At 43.4% G+C, this 21,448-nt stretch overlaps 1 protein-coding gene across 3 annotated transcripts; it reads left to right on the forward strand.

Annotated features, from left to right (window-relative positions):
- The first annotated feature begins 227 nt into the window (after nt 1–227).
- LOC144521373 (histone-lysine N-methyltransferase SUV39H1-like) lies at nt 228–10,531 on the forward strand. Of its 3 annotated transcripts, XM_078255925.1 has the most exons (6): nt 228–296; nt 1,282–1,427; nt 4,737–5,396; nt 6,695–6,841; nt 7,340–7,469; nt 8,527–10,531. In XM_078255925.1, the coding sequence occupies exons 1-6, from the start codon at nt 278–280 to the stop codon at nt 8,658–8,660; spliced, it is 1,236 nt and encodes a 411-aa protein (XP_078112051.1). In that variant the 5' UTR covers nt 228–277; the 3' UTR covers nt 8,661–10,531. The 3 variants fall into 3 exon arrangements, with proteins under 3 accessions (XP_078112051.1, XP_078112052.1, XP_078112053.1); XM_078255926.1 differs by lacking the exon at nt 7,340–7,469; XM_078255927.1 differs by lacking the exon at nt 6,695–6,841.
- Nucleotides 10,532–21,448: the final 10,917 nt, after the last annotated feature.

Genomic DNA, 21,448 nt, shown 5'->3' on the forward strand with positions numbered 1-21,448 from the left:
CTAGTAGTACCGTTGCCTTTGTTGGTTGGATTGGTTAGTTTTAGGCATGCGTAGTGTGATTGGGTAGGGTTAGCCAGCGTAAGCCAATCAGAGGCAGAGTAAGGCACAGTAGGGCGGGACGCAAATTCGCTTCTTGTCAAACCCTCCTGACGACATTTGAACCAATGAGAGGGCAGATAGATGACGCTCATCCAATCAGCAGCCGCTACAGTCTACCCTGCAGCAGGATCCTCCCCACCAATGTAGCTTCTTCTATTTTGGCGGCTGTGTGGAAATCATGGCGGAAATTTTGAAAGGTAACTCATAAGGACTACGTATGATTTTATTTGTCATATGTTTAATAACTTTTGTTATTTGCTCAAGACTAAGCGTACAACTTTTAAAAACCTTTAAATATGCACGCTTTGCCTGTCCTCGAGTTCACATAACACGAACGAGAGCAGTGGGATTGTACATTATGGTGACGAGGAAGTTAGTTGTCCGAAGTAACGTGAACGATTCTTGCAATTTAATGCAGCCTTTTGTGGGGAAATTCTCCGCTTGTGAATTCAGATTGACTTTAACTTGGCCTAGAAATATGCTATATCTATTTTAGAAAGCATAAAGATACAGGAATTAGTTTAGCGCTGTGCATTTTAGGCGCAGCCTGCGTGGTTTAGTGTTTAAAACTGTTGTCGATATGCTTCACGCGCCATGCAGCGCCACGTCCACGTTTAAATGGAATTAAATGTGTTTTTGGCTAATATTTGATGTTTCCGTGATGGGTTATGTTATGTGTGCGACGATTCGAATCCATAAGACTGGTTCCGGCTTCGGTTTCTTCGTCTTTCTTTTAAAAACACGAGGTTAACGTTATTGCTTTTGTGTTCATTAGGAAGAGTCACATATGACAAAGTAAAGTCGAACATAAGAGAGCCAAACGTGTTCTAACGTTAGTCGATTTAAACAACTGTTAATGTAGCGACTGCACCACTTAGCTAGTAGTTCAGTAAAGGTTCTGCTTTTGACTCGGTATCAATCTAAACTGCGGCTGCCGTGTTTGGCGGTAAAAAGCGGGGGTTTTCAGATTAAAACAATATTTCATTGAGATAAAACGCTCTTCACCGAGTTATGTATGCCGAATTAATTATCCCATGCATCCAGAACGTTAATAGTCAGTGGTATGGATAAGCACATCTACCAATGAGCAGTGCCAGTTTAAATTGACTGACGTTTAAGTGGAGTTTGGTGTAGCCTCAGTGCATTTTCCACTACGTGAGTTAAAGGGAATTGCTGTGTCAGATTGCAGCGTGCCTTGGAAGATGTCCTGGGATGAGCTGGAAGCCCTCTGTCGCAGAGAAGGACTCCACTGTGAACAGCTGGGGGTGAACAGGACCAATCCCAATGAGTATGATGTGGAATTCCTCTGCGACTACAAGAAGACCAAGGTAAACTATCGGTTTATTATTATAACACATGACTATTTCATCTAACATCTCTGTTCATCTGCTACATTGCTAGTGTTCCGAACTAACTTTGCATTACATACCCTGTGTACACTATACGTTTACATATGTGCTGGACACTGTAGCTCCAGGCCACTGTTATTCCTTTTAATTGAAATCCTTTGTAATTAAAAGCTACTAGGACAGCACTCCCAATTTGATAGTTTATTGCCACACGTCGGCCGTCTCGGGCTATTACAACCAATACTCCACACACACACGCAGGTGGATTTGATTATACAACCATACTGCAAAGGTGGAGTAAATCATTCACAACTAGCACATCAGTAGGCTCGTTGGCGATGAACTGCGCCCTGCCTGTGGACAAGAGCGGGCGTCAGCAGCCGGGGGCCGGTGACAAAAAGCCGCTGTCAAGTCGGACAGTTTCCAGCCGTTTTTCCAGCAGCCTTCAGGCTGAACAGGAAGTCGCAGGAACACTCGCATCCTGTTAGGTCCGATTTTATTAAAACGTTATCACACACGTATATCGCTTTGTACGCAGTCTCCAGTCCACTTTACTCGAAGGTATCCACATAAGAGTGACATGACGCTGTCATGAACGTGTCCATAAACATTATAAACGAGTCCGAAGCGTTTATGACATAACGCTTCTTTTAGTAAGTGTCATTATCATTGATACTATAAATAAAACTGAATTGCGATTGAGCATTACATATTCAAATATCATTTGAATATTAAAAAAAAAAAAACCTATCCAATGGAATTCGAATGGTATTACAGAGGAAAGTTGACAGCTCTAATACACGTCTCTTTCACTTGATTGTCGTTTTAATTTCTGTTATGTATGAGGTTCTGTTCTGGAGCACGATGGCCCCTTATCTGCAACGTACTCGTTATTCATCAACTCTGCTAGAGCTTTCCTCTCGGACTCTAAAAGGTTAGAGGGCAAGGTATATTTTATACTGACAGAAATTAAACAAAAATAAAACCCCTAATAAAGTTGCCTTGCCTCACAACCTCAGCCTGTCAGTCAGTCCCCAGGGCACAGTGCCTGCTCAGAGGAAGTGTAACGTCAACGGCACCGCGACCGCTTTTTGATGTTACGTGAACCAATACTTGGTAGTACCGACGCGAGTCGGTCGGTACCGGTGAAAGTAACGAAAAGTACCAACCCTACCAGTGGTATAAATGTGCGTTTAGGTATGAAAGTCCGTGTTGACAAGTTGTGCTATGAGAAGACGCAGGATTCCTGACAGTGTCTTTCATGTACAAGACAGACCTGACTGTCATTTGTATTTCCGTGAAAAAAAAAATGGAAATGATTTTGTAGTTTTAGTTAGACATTATGGAGTTTTAGTTAGAGCTGGGCAATATATCGATATCGTGATATGAGGCTAGATATCGTCTTGTCTTTCCCTGGTTTTAAAGGCTGCATTACAGTAAAGTGATGTTGTACCAGACCGTTGTATATGTATTGTTCTATTGTTTGCCTTTACCCACTTAGTCATTATATTCGCGTTACTGATGATGATTTATCAAAAATCTCATGGTGTAAACATTTTGTGAAAGCACCAATAGTCAACAGTACGTCTCTGTATCGACATCGAGGTATTTGGTCAAAGGTCCGGCAGCAGCTAAGTTTCCAAAGATTAGTAGAAAAACTAATAAACAGTTAGACTACAAACCGACGGCTCTCGGTTTAGCTCGTGGCTATTTGCAGAGTAGCATGCTGTAGGCTAGTTGTGTAAAACAGCGCGGTGGACGAGAGCAGCAGACATTAGTTAGCTACCTTGTGTCGGGTTGGCTCCGTGGAATGGATGAGTACACTGGATGTTTTCTACAGAGATGATGTAGCAGCATGTTTGCAGCTTAAAATGATCCCAAACTTTGTTGTTTTCGCTCGCCTGTCTCTTCTCTTAGACCCTCGTTAGTTTCGTCTTCGTTCATTTGTAACCTGGGCCGTCAGTCTCGTGCATAGACGGTATTATAAACGGTCTTGTGTCCACAGAAGCGTCAACCTGTTGTGTGCCACTTTGCAACACAGTAATACAACAGAGACCTTATTTATTGATATTGATCGATTTCAATAACGTACAATGATCGATCCAACGCCAATGATTCTTTTGTACCTTAAAATAAGGTGGTTTCAGTGGTTCATCAACTCGTTCGAATGAGACATAAAGTCAAAATCAGCACGGCTTTCTACGTCACTAGCCGAGACGAGGGGCCTAGGGGGCTAACCGTTAGCATGCTAGCTCGTTCTCAATGGCAAAACACTGCTACAGTACACCCACATTCACCCTAATCTACAAAATAAATTGTATAGACCTACTTGCATGTCTCTATACTGCAGGTATTCCACGCAAAGTTGGAAGTGCGCCCTCGTTTAGAAGTCTCCCGGCTAATGTATTGGCTAATCCTGCCTTGTACAGGCCGAAGTTGCAGAAACCGCTTGCTAGCTCATGTAGTCCTTAACTAGCTACTGCGCATGTGCGACTGCCAACAAAGATACAGAAGTTGCGAGGTCTCACTCTGTAGCTAAAACAGAGACCTGAACACAGGGTGAAAAGAGGAGCTGCAGCAATGTGCAGTACAACAAAAATATGGTGTCTTTTGAAAATGAAACCATGTAAACCTATTCTGGTACAACCTCAAATTACAATTATGAACCTGAAACTGAGCATGATATGTCCACTTTAAAAAGAATGTATGGCAGACGTGGAACCCTGTACAGAGTTTCTACGTGAACGTATGAATGAGTAGATGGCATTTGAAAATGCATGAATTAGTTCAACATTCCGTCAATGCATGTGAACGGGGACAATCTCCCTAAAACATGAATATTTTGGAACGTATGAAAGGTATCAATTATAAAAGGACAAGTGGGCATGTGCTGATCGAGCTGAATATTATGATATTGAATGAAGTTTCTACATTGAGAAATGTGGAAGGAGGTGAGTTGCCAAAAAAGAGACTAGAATTAAAGGCGTTTTTTTTTTTTTTTTTTAAGTAGATGCATTCACACCAATAATATTAGTGTAGCCTAATCTTTATCTGCAACTGTTCAGAAATACAGAGTTTGAACAGAAAGAACGGACATGCAAAAAAATGTGCAGCATTCAATATGACGCTTCAAACTATTTGGCACAGCCCAGAAATGATGTCCAAGTGGAATTAATAATAGGAATAACAAACGGTGTGTTGTCCGTGTTGATATAGAAAAGAATGCACAGATTAGAAATGAGAAAGAATCCAGTCTTTGCCCCTCACTGAAGTTGTTGTGCGTTTCAGGAGGAGGAGTTGTACCTGGTGAAGTGGAGGGGCTTTCCAGAGTCTGATAACACCTGGGAGCCCAAGAGGAACCTCAAATGCCCCAAACTGATGAAGCAGTTCCACCGGGACCTGGAACAGGAGCTGAGGCGCCACAAGAGACGCTGCACCCCTAAAAGACTGGATAAGGAAGTTGCCTCATACCTGGTCCAAAAAGCCAAACTCCGTCAGAGTTTGCAGCGCTGGGAGGCCCACTTGAACCAGACGCGCAACCACCCAGGTCGCATTTTTGTCCTCAACGAAGTGGACTTTGAGGGCCCTCCAAAACACTTCACCTACATCAACAACTACAAAGTAGGCCAGGGCATCGTGTTAGACGAGATGGCTGTGGGCTGTGAGTGCAAGAACTGTTTGGAGGAGCCGATAAGTGGCTGCTGCCCTGGGGCCTCCCTGCACCGCATGGCCTACAACGACAGGGGGCAGGTCCGGATCCGGCCAGGACAGCCCATTTATGAGTGTAACTCCCGATGCAGCTGTAGCCTCGATTGTCCTAACCGAGTGGTGCAGAAGGGCATCCAGTTCGACCTGTGCATCTTTAAGACGGAGAACGGCCGGGGGTGGGGTGTCCGCACACTGCAGCATATCAAGAAGAACACATTCATCATGGAGTACGTGGGAGAGGTAAGACCTGGCCAGCTGCAGACATGAAAGGGGAGAGAGAGAGAGAGGGGGAATGACATGCAGCAAAGGGCCACGGGTCTGAACCGAACAGAGGCCTTTTGTCCAATTGTGAAATTCCCAGCCATCTGGTATACCGTTAGCCCTCTAGGCAATCCGGACACCGCATCTACTGACAGTTTTTTTTTCAAGATTTCTTCCGAATGATTTGCCCAAAATGTGTCACTCACACTTTAGTATGTGTGTAAGACCCGCCCCCAGAGAATCATCAATGCTATTCATCCACGGAGAATGAAGGCATCGTGCTGCCAGTTAGCTTGAGCTAAGTACTGTGTTTCCAGTCACTGCAGTACAGGCTTGCGCTATTGGTAGGCCACGCTCACGCAGCACTGAGGAGGTCATACAAATGTTGAAATACGGTGCTAGCCTACTTCATCTACCAAACGGCGTATAGTCTGGTGATTTGCAAGTGTCCAGGAGCCGCTGCTCGTAGTTTCTCTCAGAAGAAAAGCAAGAACAACAGCCGAATTTTAGAAAGAATGGGGGAGACACTTTATTTCTCCCACTATGACTCTAGAGTCGGTACTCGCTCTGAAGGTAATCACCGTCACTCTGTCTACCGCGCGCGTGCACACACAGCGTCTCACTATCTTTGTGGGGACCCGTCATTGACATAATGCATTCCCTAGCCCCTTACCATCACAACTAAATGCCTTACCCTCACTTAATTCTAACCCTAATCCTAAAACCAAGTCTTAACCCTCAAACAGCCCTTTGAAGTTGTGGGGGTCCAGCATTTTGGCCCCACAAAGCTGTCGGGACCCCACAAGTATACTGTATTCCCGGTTTTTGGACCCCACGAATGTAGTTAAACAAGAACGCACGCACGCGCGCATCCACAAACCATGTCAAAATTCTGTGGCGACTGGATTTCAGCCAGACGTGGGTGTCAACACCTGGGGGTCGCAATGTGGTCTGGTCCCGGACCTCCGGACGGATCGGCAAACTTTCTTTTGTTCTAACTGTTAGCGTCGTTAGCATCCAGCACCGGGGTCCTATGAGACTGGACAGGGGTTTCTGTTTTCTAGTCACTCAGCGTCCATGTTTGGGCAGTGCTGATGCGCGCTCTCTCTCTTTTTTTATAGAATTGATCAAATGTTTCGTGGCTAAGCTTGTGTGCGCCGCTATTGATACGTCCGGTAAATATCCGAAGTGGCTATTTTGAGTTTATTTTTTTGGGGTTGCGGTCAAAACTTGGTTCGGGCTCTGGTTCCACTATTGTCCTGTCTCGTCTCCCCCAGATCATCACGACGGATGAAGCGGAGAGGAGGGGTCATGTGTACGACCGCCAGGGCTCCACATACCTGTTTGACCTGGACTATGTGGAGGATGTGTACACAGTGGATGCAGCTCACCATGGCAACATCTCCCACTTTGTCAACCACAGCGTGAGTGTCTACACACGGTCGAGAATAAATGGCAGACACACCGTGTACGCCGGTGTGCATCTCGCAGCTCTTTTTTTTTCTTCTCCCCCCCTCCTGCTGTCGTATTGCCTGCCATAACATTAGGGTGTTCTCAGGTTGTTTTTAAGACAGTCAATAATTAAGATCATAAAAGTCAAGTCAGTGCCAGAACTTACCATTGCCACTTTCCTGCGTTTTTAATCGAGTGATTATATGTGGATACATCATATTGGAGAGTATTTGGAATGTATCGGGTTGTCTTGAAAAGGATCCGTAGGTGTCTCTGCAGCGCCATATTAAAAAAATGAAGCCGGAGACATCCAGTGACTTGTTGACCGTGGTATTTGCGTTGTGTGCATGGCGCCCCCCTTTCTTAGCGCAGACTCTTTGGAAATATGCCGTTTCCTTTTTGATTTTTTTTGCTATTTTAAAGCACAGTCTGAGAATCTCCTGACACAAGTTGTTTCTTTTTTTTTGCAGTGTAACCCCAACCTGCAGGTATATAATGTGTTCATCGACAACATTGATGAGAGACTCCCAAGAATCGCTCTATTTTCAACACGGGCTATTCGGGCAGGAGAAGAGCTCACCTTTGACTACAAAATGCAAAGTAAGTGTCTTTGATTAAGCGGACGTAGTCTCGATTTGACACTAGCCGGTCTTAAACAAACTTTAACAGACGGACAGCCGGAGGGATGAAGTTCAGAATCTAGCTCTGTGTAATCGGAAGTCTCAACGAGTTGGCATGTGGCTAGACACGCATGTAAATTAGTAATGATATCCAGCGCTTCTTACTGTGGTCAGTTAACAAGCAGGTCTCGCCAACAACATGGCAATTGAAGGTAGAGATGCCCCAAGCTGATAGGGATGCGCTGATGCTGATATTGGATATCAAGCCGATACTAGTCTCAAGTCCACATGTCATCTCCACAGCGCTGTGGAGTGAAGTCCGGCTACACCACGCATACATTCCGGGATAGGAGGGGGAAAAAAAACGAGAGAGAGAGAGAGAGAGACTGATCCTGATCCTATTGGCTGCTCTGCAAATATGAATCAATACATTTTTGTCACATGAAATTGTACAAGTCCCTTCAATAGCTCCCTGGAAACCAGCCGTGTTCCCCAATCTGTTAAACATGCCGAGGTCCAATCACTTTGAAAAACCACAATCTAGATCCTTCAGTCGTCAATAATTACAGACCAGTCTCCAAACTCCCCTTTCTTTCTAAAATCCTGGAGAAGGAAGGTTTCAACTCATTTTTGTACAAATGTATGTCATCTAGACACAATTGTTGTCTTGGGCCGGTTTTCAAAAAAATGTCAAACCAGTTTGATGTCAAGCATAACACCGGACCGATATACCGCGTTTTACCACTAGGTGTCGCACTTGTCTCGGCCGCTCCAGAATAGGACGGGTGAAAAATGAGTAATGCGCCTCTAAGCCATGGCGTTTTGCCTGCACTGAGCTTACAATAACCGCTTTGGTTTAACATCCGGTGTTTACACTTGCCGCACACACTGCCTCTTCTCTTCCAGCTCACCTCTTTCCTCGGCTGGAAATCTAAAATGTTTCCATGTCGCGGCGCAGTTTTAGTTTTCTTTTTGAGACTAACATTGCCACATATCAACGGAGCACTCTCCAACTCAACTTCTGTTTTTGCTTCCAGTTGACCCAGTCGACACAGAAAGCACCAAAATGGACTCCAGTTTCAGTCTCGCGGGGCTCCCCAGCTCTCCGAAGAAGCGGATTCGAGTGGAGTGTCGGTGCGGGTCAGACTCGTGTCGAAAGTACCTGTTCTGACAAAGGACTGCTGGGAACGCAACACTGACCGCGGTGGAGAGATGAGGAACCTTGTACAGATTTGTATATGAATTTAAAAAATCTTTTTTTTTTTTTTTTTTTTTTTTAATGGAAGCTGAAATACACCCTCAACATTTTATATGAGAACATATGACAAACTCTTTCCAAGATGAAAACCACAATCTAGAATTTCACATCTGTGATTTCCTTGAACAGACCTGCTCGGTTTCCACTGACTTGAACGCTGCTTCAGTGGATTATTTGAGTACTTAATTCCAGGGATTTTTAAATATCTTTCTATAATTAAGATAAAGCATGTCTATTAGCCCATCCCTACAGAGGGGCAGTATACCGGATGAACGGATATTTACGTTGTGAGTAAATCCTATTCTGTGCTCGCTTTCTCTGTGCTGTAAAAATGTATTCTACGAGGACATTAAACGGGTAACTGCCCAAGCCTGTTCATCACTGTTAAATGATAATTCCGGTTTATTTTAGCGTGTTTTTTATTTATTATTTTTATTATTCAAACTTATTTGGAAGAGGAAAAAGAAGGCGAACAGCAAAGTTGCGACTCAAGTACGACTCAAGATTTGACCCACTGTGCTTACTGTAGTTTACTGTAGAATGAGGAATAATTTAGTCTGGCTATCACCAGACCAAGCTCCATCTTCTAAGATTGAACATTAGTCTGGGGAGTCTGCTCTGTATTTTCTACTGCACGAGAGGCGTGATCAACGGGCCGTGGTTCAAATGACTCTGTACGCCACTGGATAGTCCTTCAACCAATCGGACCCAACGATCCGGGTGACGTAGCAGCGACGGCGGCATCAACGGGTTGCCGCGCTTCGGTGGCCGCCACGTCGGACGTAAACAAGAAGCCGCTTGGTCTCTTCTCTATCGTCATCGTGTTAAATCCGCCGATAGCGCGCCAGGTGGATATGCCAGTTTGTGATTGGTCCCTTCCAAAATTGTAACGGAAGCAGGATAGATAAACGTACACGTTTCCCCAGTCTGGGTTTACCCAGTCTAGGAATTATTAGCAATGTTTACTAGATTCTCCCGTCCAATTTGAGCTTTAAAGAAAGCGGATGTTGCTTTGTTTCCAACCTGTCGGACTGCTGGGCTCTCTTGACCTCATGCTCCCACATCTCCCCTATTAACGTAGTGAGTGCAAACTGGTAGAAAAATGATGGACACAAGTATGAAAATTTAGAAGTTGTAATAAACCGGAATACAATTTTAAACTGTATAGTCGTATTGGTCCACTGTCCCCCGCTGACAGTGCTGTAGCACCCCGTGTTGGTGTCTTGAAACTCGGCAGTGAATTACTTTTGTATTTTTTTTTTTTTTTTACTTCTTAATTATTAGTTGTCACGAAAGGCTCCGGGCAGTCGCCACATTTTACTAGACTAATGGAACAGTGCCAGTGCTTGGTTTTTGCTCATACAAAGTGAACAAGCTTTGGTTCTTGTACGGCAAATTGTAGGCCCAATTTGACCCTGTCATCAGCATACATACAGTATATCCCCATTTGTCCCCATGAAAACGTATATGAGAGACTCTGCGTCTTCGAAGTCAGTAGGTAAAACTATCTGCATGGCCAAACACCACCAGGGATAAGTAAGAGAATGTTTTGTTTTCTGATTATGGTGAACTGGTTTTTAAGTGTGGGGGGGATTACTTTTTCTATTAACTTAACTTTCTGTCACTCTTGTGACTCTTCCACTGTCTATTTTGTGGTCAAATAGGTGATTCTTTTACTGTGTGTGTATATATGTGTATATTTAAACATGTTAGTTATTAGTATTTCAGTGACTTTCTTACAGGTAGAGAACAAAAACAATGTAAATAAATAGCTTTAAAGTAAACTGCTGCTTTTATGTTTTCATTGTTGTAGTTTGACTCTGTTCCGAAACGTGTCGGCTAGGACAGTGATGGTAAGTTTTGGCATTGATCCAATGGATTGGATTATGTTATTTTGTACATACTTTGAGCTAGAGAAAAGATTAGAATATCAAATGTTCAGCTCTTTAAGGACACGTCTGCTATATCTTTGCTTGTTTTAACTTGTACTTTTAAAAAAAAAAAAAGATCAATCGGACTTACGGTGTGAGGGGCGTGGCCTTCCCAAATACGATATTTTGGGGGCTACAATTACAGTGACACCATGTGGCCGGTTGGAGTCCTATTTCTTAAGAAGCATTTGCACATTATTTTCAGTTATTGGGCCAAGTTTAATGTTTTTTAGGTCATTCCAGCTCAGGCATTATTGGAAGATAACGTTAGCTAACTAGCCAGTGGCTGCAGCGGGCCACTCGGTCCCTGTGCTCCCTAGTCTCACATTGCCAGCTCTATCTCCACAGCGCTGTGGAGTAAGGTCTGGCTACACCACACAGATGCATTCTGGGATAGGAAGGAAAAAACACTGGGTTATTGGCATTTCTTTAAAAAAATATCACAATCGTCTTGGCAGCTCCGGATGCTCCCAACGGTGGCTCTGCTAAATAGTCTCGGAACTTGTTTTGGTGGAACATTTTTCACCCTGACCAAATTTTAATAACTTTATTACTCACTGGAGGGGGGTCCATTATCATCATAAACGTGGTCAAGCAAAAATGTGCATAAACTGGCAGATACCTTAAGTGAAAATGGTCTGAGGCCATTTGATATGTGTTACCTGTGACTTACCTGGGCTATCATTTTATTCTACATGGGGGAGAACAAGTATTTGATACACTGCCGATTTTGCAGGTTTTCCCACTTACAAAGCATGTAGAAGTCTGTAATTTTTATCATAGGTATTCTTCAACTGTGAGTGACGGAATATAAAACAAAAATCCAGAACTTAATATTTGGTACAGAAACCTTTTGTTTGCAATTACAGAGGTCATACGTTTCCTGTAGTTCTTGACCAGGTTTGCACACACTGCAGCAGGGATTTTGGCCCACTCCTCCATACAGACCTCCTCCAGATCCTTCAGGTTTCGGGGCTGTCGCTGGGCTTTCAGCTCCCTCCAAACGTTTTCTATTGGGTTCAGGTCTGGAGACTGGCTAGGCCACTCCAGGACCTTGAGATGCTTCTTACCCTCCCCTCAATATGGTACAGTCGTCCTGTCCCCTGTGCAGAAAAGCATCCCCAAAGAATGATGTTTCCACCTCCATTCTTCACGGTTGGGATGGTGTTCTTGGGGTTGTACTCATCCTCCTTCTTCCTCCAAACACGGCGAGTGGAGTTTAGACCAAAAAGCTCTATTTTTGTCTCGTCAGACCACATGACCTTCTCCCATTCCTCCTCTGGATCATCCAGATGGTCATTGGCAAACTTCAGACGGGCCTGGACATGTGCTGGCTTGAGCAGGGGGACCGTGTGTGCGCTGCAGGATTTTAATCCATGATGGCGTAGTGTGTTACTAATGGTTTTCTTTGAGACTGTGGTCCCAGCTCTCTTCAGGTCATTGACCAGGTGCTGCCGTATAGTTCTGGGCTGATCCCTCACCTTCCTCGTGATCATTGATGCCCCACTAGGTGAGATCTTGCATGGAGCCCCAGACTGAGGGAGATTGACAGTCAACTTGAACTTCTTCCATTTTCTAATAATTGCACCAACAGTTGTTGCCTTCTCACCAAGCTGCTTGCCTATTGTCCTGTAGCCCATCCCAGCCTTGTGCAGTTCTACAATTTTATCCCTGATGTCCTTACATCGCCATTGGCCATTATGGAGAGGTTGGAGTCTGTCTGAGTGTGTGGACAGGTGTCTTTTATACAGGTAATGAGTTCAAACAGGTGCAGTTAATACAGGTAATGAGTGGAGAACAGGAGAGCTTCTTAAAGAAAAACTAACAGGTCTGTGAGAGCCGGAATTCTTACTGGTTGGTAGGTGATCAAATACTTATGTCATGCAATAAAATGCAAATTAATTATTTAAAAAATCATACAATTGGATTTTTGTTTTAGATTCCATCTCTCAGTTGAAGTGTACCTATGATAACAATTACAGATTTCGACATGCTTTGTAAGTAGGAAAACCTGCAAAATCCGCAGTGTATCAAATACTTGTTCTCCCCACTGTATATCTTCAACTAAGATCATCGCTTAAAGCATACAGTGTACCATGGAATGAACCAATGGAAACGCACCATCTGCATTCTCTTTTGAAAACACAAGGTCAAGCAAAGGGATTAGCATCAAAATTGTGCCTGTTTTCTGTATAGTCCTGCAAACCTCTGTTTTCCTCTGACGGAAAATGAGCCATTGGACTGGCATAACATTTAAAAATGTATTGCTGATACCTCCAGAAATCCCAATCCTCAGCAGATCCACCTCGACTTTTTACACCGAGCTCATCTCACTCCAGAAACGTACTGTCACCAATATGCACTCTCTTGTTTCTCTCTTTCAGAAAGTGGTTTGCTCCTTTATTGACAAAGATCTTGAATGTGAAGTGCCATGCACGCCCACTGTATTGCCCATTGTGACGCTGTTGATTGTGTATCGCACAATCAAAAGCGTATTTTACTAGCCAGCCTAACGGCTGCAAAAGAATGCTGCCATTGCTTTGGAAGTCTTCGACATTCTCCCCAAAATCTCCTTTGTGTTTCGCCACGTTAATATGGAATTTTCTGTGGCACAGATGTATGGCGCCAAAGTAAATTTATTGTATGTAATGTATCTACCGTATGTATGCTGAGCCACTGTTCGATTGGACTTTCCATTTTGAGATCGCAATTGAAATGGATTTATTTTTTTCCTCCCTTCACCTCTGAGGGCTGTGCCATTGGATTTTGATGATTGGAGTTGGACTTATTTCAAATGATTTGAAATTATGACACCCCTAATTATACACCCCATGTATAGGTAGGCTGTATATATGTGCATATACTGGCATTAGCAGACATATATAAAAGTACAACAAAGAAATACAATTAAAATGACTAATTATCAGTCAGTAGTTTACACAGATAAAAACAAACCTTTAACAGCTTGCTTGAATTATGCAGGTGCAAAATTTAGAATCTGAGATGGCAGAGCATTCAATGTCACTGAAGTTAAACCAAACTGTAATTGAGATGTTCGACAGAGAGGAGGCCTGACTTAATAGTGATCTCAAGTATTCTAGGTATTGTAGTACTACTGTTGATGAAAATAGGAGGGAAGGGTCCTGTTCAAGGAACTGTACACAAATCCAGTATTTGATAACCACTGATGAGTCCTGACTGGAGAAAGCATGGCTGAGGTGAGTGAGTGGATCATTCTCAAAGCTGTATGGCATTTTCTCTGGTTTACCTGGCCAGTGTGACATAAATCCTCCCGCAATACACAAAGCAATAAACGGCATCCTGGTCCCAGGAGCCCCAGGAGAAGAGAGCGAGAGGCTGCAGTTGCTGGGAGTAGATGGCACTACTAGAGCAAGCTGTTGCTGGAGGAAGGCGGCAGGGAGCCCCCCCCCCCCGGCTAGAGAGAGCTACTGCTGTTGCTGGGAGCATAGGACGGGGGCCAAGGGACGTCTGCTGCAGTTGCAGAACGTAGGCGGCGGGGGACGCTGGCGTATCTTTGCTAGATTCCCTTGCTAAAACTGGTCTTATTACATACATTCAAGTTGTACAATTACAAACTCCATAAACATAAGAGCAAGTTGTGATGGAAAAATCTGGGATCATTTCTGGTCTGCTATGACATGCTTTGTATCACTAGAAAGTAGAATTTCTGACTTTTCCAAAGACATTGAACACAGCTTGAGAGGAAAAGAACCTTCCAACAAATCTTTAGAAGAACAACAGCAAAGCGGTCACACGATGCCGTACGGAAGTAAACATGGAGGCCACTGAAGTCAGCGGTAACGCTTTCATTCATAAGTTGTTGTGCTGTGGAAGCCAACAACATTTGTGAGCAGATAATGGGGTGGAGAAAGAGCGCCCAGACGGGTACTGAAGGCTGTCTTTCACTTCTTCTCACCATCTCTGATCCGGACCAGATGCTAGGCATTCCTGAACTCCAGCTGGGAGAAGATGGTGGCACCCTGGAGAGTGGCTGAGTGGCACGGGATACTTATTCTTCACAGTGATGTTCATACCACGGAAGTCTATACAGGGGGCACTACGGGTCTTTCTTGGACATAAAAGAAAAACCAGCACTGAAAGGGGATGATGAAGGTGGGGGTAATGTCATGCATATTCTTTTCCATGGCTTCTCTCTCTCAGCACGGTTCTTGAGTGGCGATGGGCTCCAGGGAGCAGATCTATGTTGCAGAGGTATGGGCCACGTGATGTTCACTGAACACAGCACCGAGGTGATGAGGACAGGTCAGGAGGTTCAGAGACAGAAGGAGCTACAATGACCTCCGCAGGCGGAGGGACGGACAGCAGACATGTAAAACACTCCGACTTATCACCTTGTTGACGGACCAGTCGATGTGAGGATTGGGTTGAGACCAAGGACTCGGGGAAGAAGTTCTCCATTTAAAGCAAGAGCAGCTTGTGAGACCGCGTTTGAGTCGAGTCTAGTGTCCTCTTTTTTTTTTTTTTTTGTGTGTGGACATCCTCTTTTTTTGTTTAGACCTAAAGACTTGGTGTGGAGACTGCTGGCTAGTTCCAGTTCCAGTATTTGCCGCTGTTCTGTACCGTGGAGTTATCACAGTGTGGGAAATGTTGTTGAAGGAGAGAACAGTGCAAAGTAGGACTCCTGATACTGGCTGCTGCAGGGGCCGGTGGCATACGGAGACGTTTGGACACTCTCTGCTGGGCAGGGTCAGCCATTACACAAGTGTTCTGTAGAGGACATTGTTGGACCAAAGTCACACTGTTGGAGTGTCTGTTGGAGGAATACAGGGATGGTTTGATTGAACTGATGATTCTTTTCCTTGTTTAGGTATCCAGGCCTAGTTTACGTAACTATGTCGGTCCTTTTCTGGATGTGGAAAAACGGCACATTTAAACCTGAACGAGGCAAAAGGTAATGCCTTGTATATAAATTATGGTTATGGGTCTAAATAAGAGCAAACTACTGTACATGGATGGGTTGACACACCATGACGAGGTCATCTGTGTTTGGGAGACGATGTCAGACCTGCTTGGAGGGGGTTGCATAAACCAGTGCTCATATTATGCCTTTTGCCTTTTTCCCGTTCCTTTATTGTGTTCTATATCTTTTTTTTGTGCATGTTATAGGTGTACAAAGTGAAAAAGCCCAAAGTCCCCCCCAAAGGGACTTACCATCTCCAACCGAAAACACTGTTCACAAACCGCTCCAAACAGCTCTATTGTAGTCCAGCCTTCACTTCCGTGACGACTTTGTAATACACGTTATAATGCTCGCCTAGCTGCTAGCGTTGTACACCCCCATACTCTGTTTCTGACTGGCTAGTAGTCCTTACTTAGGGTACTGCGCATGTGCGACTCCCAACAAAGATGGAACAGAAGTGAGATGCCTCACTCTGTAGCTAAAACAGAGAGCTCAACACACTGTGCAGTACAACAAAAATGTTTTTTTGAAAATTAAACCACATAAACCTATTCTGATATAACGTCTAAATACAATTATGAACCTGAAAATGAGCACGATACGAGCACTTTAACAAAGAAGGTAGCAGACTCTCAGTGGAGAGTCTTACACGGGACCGTGGCAGTTAATGCTTCTCTGTCTGACATTAGTCCAGGTGGAAGGGGTTAAAGAAACTGTGTTCCACTGTTACTGTGTATGTGTGTGTGCCTGCTCATGTTGCTGGGGAGATTATTCGGTCACGTAGGGGAGGTTCTCTCCAAGCAAATGTTCACTCTTGGTGTAGATATAAAAAGCTGCAAAATCAAAATGTGAGCTGATGAACTTTATCTTGGGCCAAACAAAGATGGCTGTGTATGTGAGCAGGAAGAGGACGGGTGGTGACTCACTAGACATTGATGGAAAAAAATACTGTTTCCTAGGATGGTGAAGCCAGATTTTAACTAATATTGTAAATCAGTATTTTCATACTTTTTTTTCTCCCTCAGAAGTTGTTGTAAATGATTGATCTTTACGAGTATTTATTTATTTATTCATTGGTCTGTTTTTTAAGATGCATTTTTTATGTAAATAACTTGTGTGAAAAAATCTCTCTCATAGAGCCTGGTTCTGTCTGAGGTTTCTGTCTGTTTAAAGTGCTCATATTATGCTCATTTTCAGGTTCATAATTGTATTTAGAGGTTGTACCAGAATAGGTTTACATGGTTTAATTTTTAATTTTTTTTTTCACTTTATAAACCTATAACGTGCACATAAAAGATATATAACCCAATAAAGGAAAGGGGGGAAAAAAGCCAAAAAATATGAGCGCTTTAAAGGAAGTTTTTCCTCTCCACTGTCCCACCAAATGCTTGCTCCTGGGGGATATTGTTGGGTCTCTGTAAATTATAGAGTGTGGTCTAGACCTACTCTATCTGTAAAGTGTCCTGAGATAATTCCTGTTAGGATTTGACACTATAAATACAATTGAATTGTGTAAGCACTGAAAGCAGTTATACTGTCATGTGTTGGGAAAGAAATTTCAGTTTACCTGCATGCACTGTAAATACTTCAAGTGTCAGTTAGTATGAAAGTAGTGACAGCAGTTGAAATATTGAACAACTTTCTACCAAAGAAATAGTCCCTGAACCTCTGACTGTGTGTGTGTGTGTGTGTGTGTGTGTGTGTGTGAGTGAATGACCCTGAATGAGATGTAGTAGTACGCAGTATGGAAAATATGGGAAGACCCTGCCATAGGGAATAAGAATGTTCTGATCATTTCAAATGAAATTTATTTTCATTACAAAATCGACAACAAAAAAAATCATAAATCGCCAGAGACATGCGTCATAGCTCAACCATTTTTTTTTTTTTTTTTAACAATACAGAACCGAGGGAAACCGCAGCGTCTGACCTGCCTCCGTGATTCAGTGGTCAGAAGAATTCCAGGAGAATTCCTTTCACATCCTTCAAACCTCTTGGTATTTTATTTTTTATTTTTTTAATGTATGATATTTGACTTCAGGATGCACTGAGATTGAGTTTTTTCTTTTAACCTTCCACATTAACGTTCTACTTTAAGGTTAAAATGAAACCCTGTCCAATTCACAGGCCTGGCACCCTCTCTAAGACATTGCAATATTTGGCGTTCTTCCCAAAGATATGGTCTATATATCTGCTGTGATATCCTGTTACTGTGATGTCTGGACCAGTAGCACACCACAACAACCAAACACTCATTGGGACATTCACTTGTCAAATTGGTATCTGGCTCATTGGATACCAGCAAACTATTCACACTAAATAATTTTTTTTTTTTTTTTTTTTTAACGGAACTATTATTCAACTTTGAGGAACTTCTGTAAACCAGAACGTTGACATTGTGCCGTCTAGTCTAGCTAGCTTGGCTCTGCTTGATAAGTGGAACAAGCCCTTTCTGATGTGACCAGGCCGTTAGAGAGCCAATCTTTGAAACAAAAAGGCAAAGATTAAAGGATAAGTCCAGTTTATTATAACTTGGGTTTTATTTCTTTAGAATTTTAGGCATTCTTTTTATTGGTTACTTCTTAGATCTGGGAGCACGGCGACTTGGCTACAAACAAACGTCTGACGGAAGGAAACCCGAGCAGTCGGATGATCAGACAGGTTCTAAACGTTGATCTAAACGACAGGAGACCAACTTAGCTACGTGTAGTTCAAGTTGAAGCAGGGAATGGGACTCTAAACTGGGATGGATGTTTACAACAGACAATTTGAGTGGTGATTTTACTGGTTGCTTCCAAGCTAGTCTATATCCTTGACGTTCCACTTCCGCGATTGCGCCGCTGCCGCTGGAAAATCAGCCGGATTTCACTCATTTAGGCCGGATATCCGTTGCCTTGGGCTTCCTTTTATGAAGACTATGGTTAACTGCTCCTCAGATCTCTGCAGGGTAAATCCAGACAGCTAGCTAGACTATCTGTCCAATCTGAGTTCTCTGTTGCACGACTAAAGGTCCAGACGCAGAAAGCCGATAATCGGCCGTCGGACAGTCTGGCGAGGTCAGTGACTCGAGTCTGTTTGGTGTGTTCCGCGGCGTCGTCCGTCGGAGGGGCCGTCGGCCTTCATTTTGGCCGATTTTGACATGTATAATCGGCAGGGCGGGCACTGCCGGCAGTCGGACTCAAATGACCCATCTGATTGGTAGAGTGCTAACCCGGAAACGGGGAGCGGAATAAGCGTGACTAGAGTCTTTGACCTTTGTCGATCTGAAATGAAGACAGATTCAGCAACTGCGCAGCCTATTTCTCGCTTAAAATGTTTTCAGAAAAAAGTTTCAGTGAACTATTTTAGTCCAATATGAGATCGTATTCTGAACAAGCCGCCATGACAGTCTGTCTTTGAATTTGCGGAGAAACAAGACCCACGTGACGCGTTCGTCCAATCGGCTGCCGGTTTTCATTTTTGGGCGACAATACAGATTAGCGCCGCCTGCTGTTATGGAGACGTATTACGTCTCGTCGCTTTGGTGTGTTCCGAGGCACTTTTTTGACCAAGTCGGGGAGACTGATCAGTCCAACTGCCTTTTCTGCCGAGGGTCGGCCGTCTGGTTGGTGTGTCTCGACCTTAAAACAATTTTGAACGTACACGTGTTCCACCAAAACAAGTCCCTCCCCGTGGCTATTTTGCAGCGGCACCACGGCTTTTCTCCGGCGCTTAGCACCATCCAAGACGATTGTGATTGGTTTAAAGAAATGCCAATGGTTCTAGAGCACGTTTTCCAAGCAGCCTGATCCTGTGTTCCCAGATCTCAGCAGCGTTGGTATTACTAACAGAAGACCCAAGCCTAATCCTTTGTTGTTATCCTTTAAAACAATGCTGCTTGATGTCAAAGGCTTTTGTTAATGTATACGTCTTGGATTTCTCATCATGAAAATGTGTAGTTTGAGATGCTTTTTAAAAAATGTATTAATTCTTCGATGAGAAAGAGGCCAGTGTATGTAATAACATTTGGCCCGTCTGGATGCTTCACCTCCAGCTTTGTTTTACATTATCCCTAAATATGTTTAAATAAAATGTCAGTCCAATTAATAATAATCTTGTGGTTGACAAAAGGGGCTTTGAGTAAACTTCAATGGTTTGAAAACACATTCAGATCTTTGTGTCAGGGAAATGGCCAAAGTGAGAATACTGAGGAAGGGCTCCCGGGTAGCTCAGTTGGTAGAGCGGGCGCCCATATATATATATATATATATATATATATATATATATATATATATATATATATATATATATATATATATATATATATAGAGGTTTACTCCTCCACGCAGGCCCAGGTTCGACTCTGACCTGCGGCCCTTTGCCGCATGTCATTCCCCCCTCTCTCTTCCCTTTCATGTCTTCAGCCATCCTGTCAAAATAAAGGCCTAAAATGCCCCAAAAAATAATAATAATAATAAAAAAAAAGAGAATACTGAGGAAGCATTTGCAGGAATGACATCTTCAAAATGCAATATGTATCTGGTCAGTATTTTCCTTCTCACCTTCCGGTTTCATCCATGTAACCATCATCTGCACACACGCAAAAATCATACCTGCTGATAGAAACACACACACACACACACACACACACACACACAGTAAAAATAGGATGATCAGGAACTCTTCTGTTGCATTTCAAAGTTGGTTTGCTGTCAATATAATACACACTAAATAGTACAGAGGTCACAGTACATTTACAAAAGATATTCTGCCTGAGGCAACAAAAAAAAAAGCACTGCCAGGCCTCTCCAGCATCAACTGTGAATCGACACGTTCCTCTGGCTCAGTCTCAGAGATGACGATGAAAGAGCAGTGGTTTTCCCGTCATTCCTCAGGTTAATATCCGAGAGGAAAACGATCCCACAGGAATCCAGAGTAGGGTTGACTCAGATCACCCGTCTGCAACAGAAAAGTCACTTCCCATCATGTGTCCATGACCACAGTTCCTCCAGGTTTTGATGGGACGAGCAACGAGTCTTCCAAATGTCACTAGTGTACAGTCTTCCGTTTGCTCCTTTTGCATGACTTCAGTGCATACAGAAGAGACACATTTGTTTACTCTTTGTTGCATTGGTTTGACGTTTTTATGGAGTAAGGCCATAATTCTGAAAATAAAAACAAGATTAGCGATTCTCTGTGGCATGCTGTTGTTGGGTGTGTCAGATGTGCCACGGCAGAGACAACGGGGCACCTCAAACCCCCAAACACACTATCTGCCCTCAATCTTAAGGACTGTCATGTTTTCGGACATTCATTGACAAATTACAATCTCCGTGCCCTGTTCTTTACTTCCACCTGAACTTCACTTCACTTCAAGTTACAGTTCATTTTCAGAGAGAAACAAGAAAGAAGCACAGTTAATAGATTTTTCGATTTGTGCAAATATAAAGCAGTGAATGGGCCTTCTACTGCATCCTCATATACCTTCAGTACTCTGTGTGAAGTCATGATGATTGGTGTCTTAATTTCACCTTGGCTCTACTGTACCATCAAACAATATCTATGTAATCTCATGAGCTGGTTAAAGATTTGGGAGCCAGCCATCTCGGCTCTATTTTGTGACATGACCAGTGTAGTTGCACTATTTACCTTCGCGATGACACAAGTTGATATGATAGCTGATAGCATCCCTGAGGTGCTATCAGTCAGCTTATCAGTCAGTTAGTAATCAGTTTTATGTCATACGTTTGACATAAACACTCTGGGTTGTTTGTATTTCTTTAATCATGGAGTATTTGGTGGCACTAACTGTCTGTCTGTCTGTCTCTCTCAGTCTGTCCAACGTGATG

Source organism: Sander vitreus, chromosome 7 (assembly GCF_031162955.1).
Source record: "Sander vitreus isolate 19-12246 chromosome 7, sanVit1, whole genome shotgun sequence".
Taxonomy (NCBI): domain Eukaryota; kingdom Metazoa; phylum Chordata; class Actinopteri; order Perciformes; family Percidae; genus Sander; species Sander vitreus.

What these genes read in the sequence shown, in the direction of transcription:
- LOC144521373 (XM_078255925.1), top strand. An exon ending in TCATGGAGTACGTGGGAGAG is followed by an intron (nt 5,397 to 6,694) that starts GTAAGACCTGGC and finishes CGTCTCCCCCAG; the next exon opens with ATCATCACGACGGATGAAGC. An exon ending in CCCACTTTGTCAACCACAGC is followed by an intron (nt 6,842 to 7,339) that starts GTGAGTGTCTAC and finishes TTTTTTTTGCAG; the next exon opens with TGTAACCCCAACCTGCAGGT.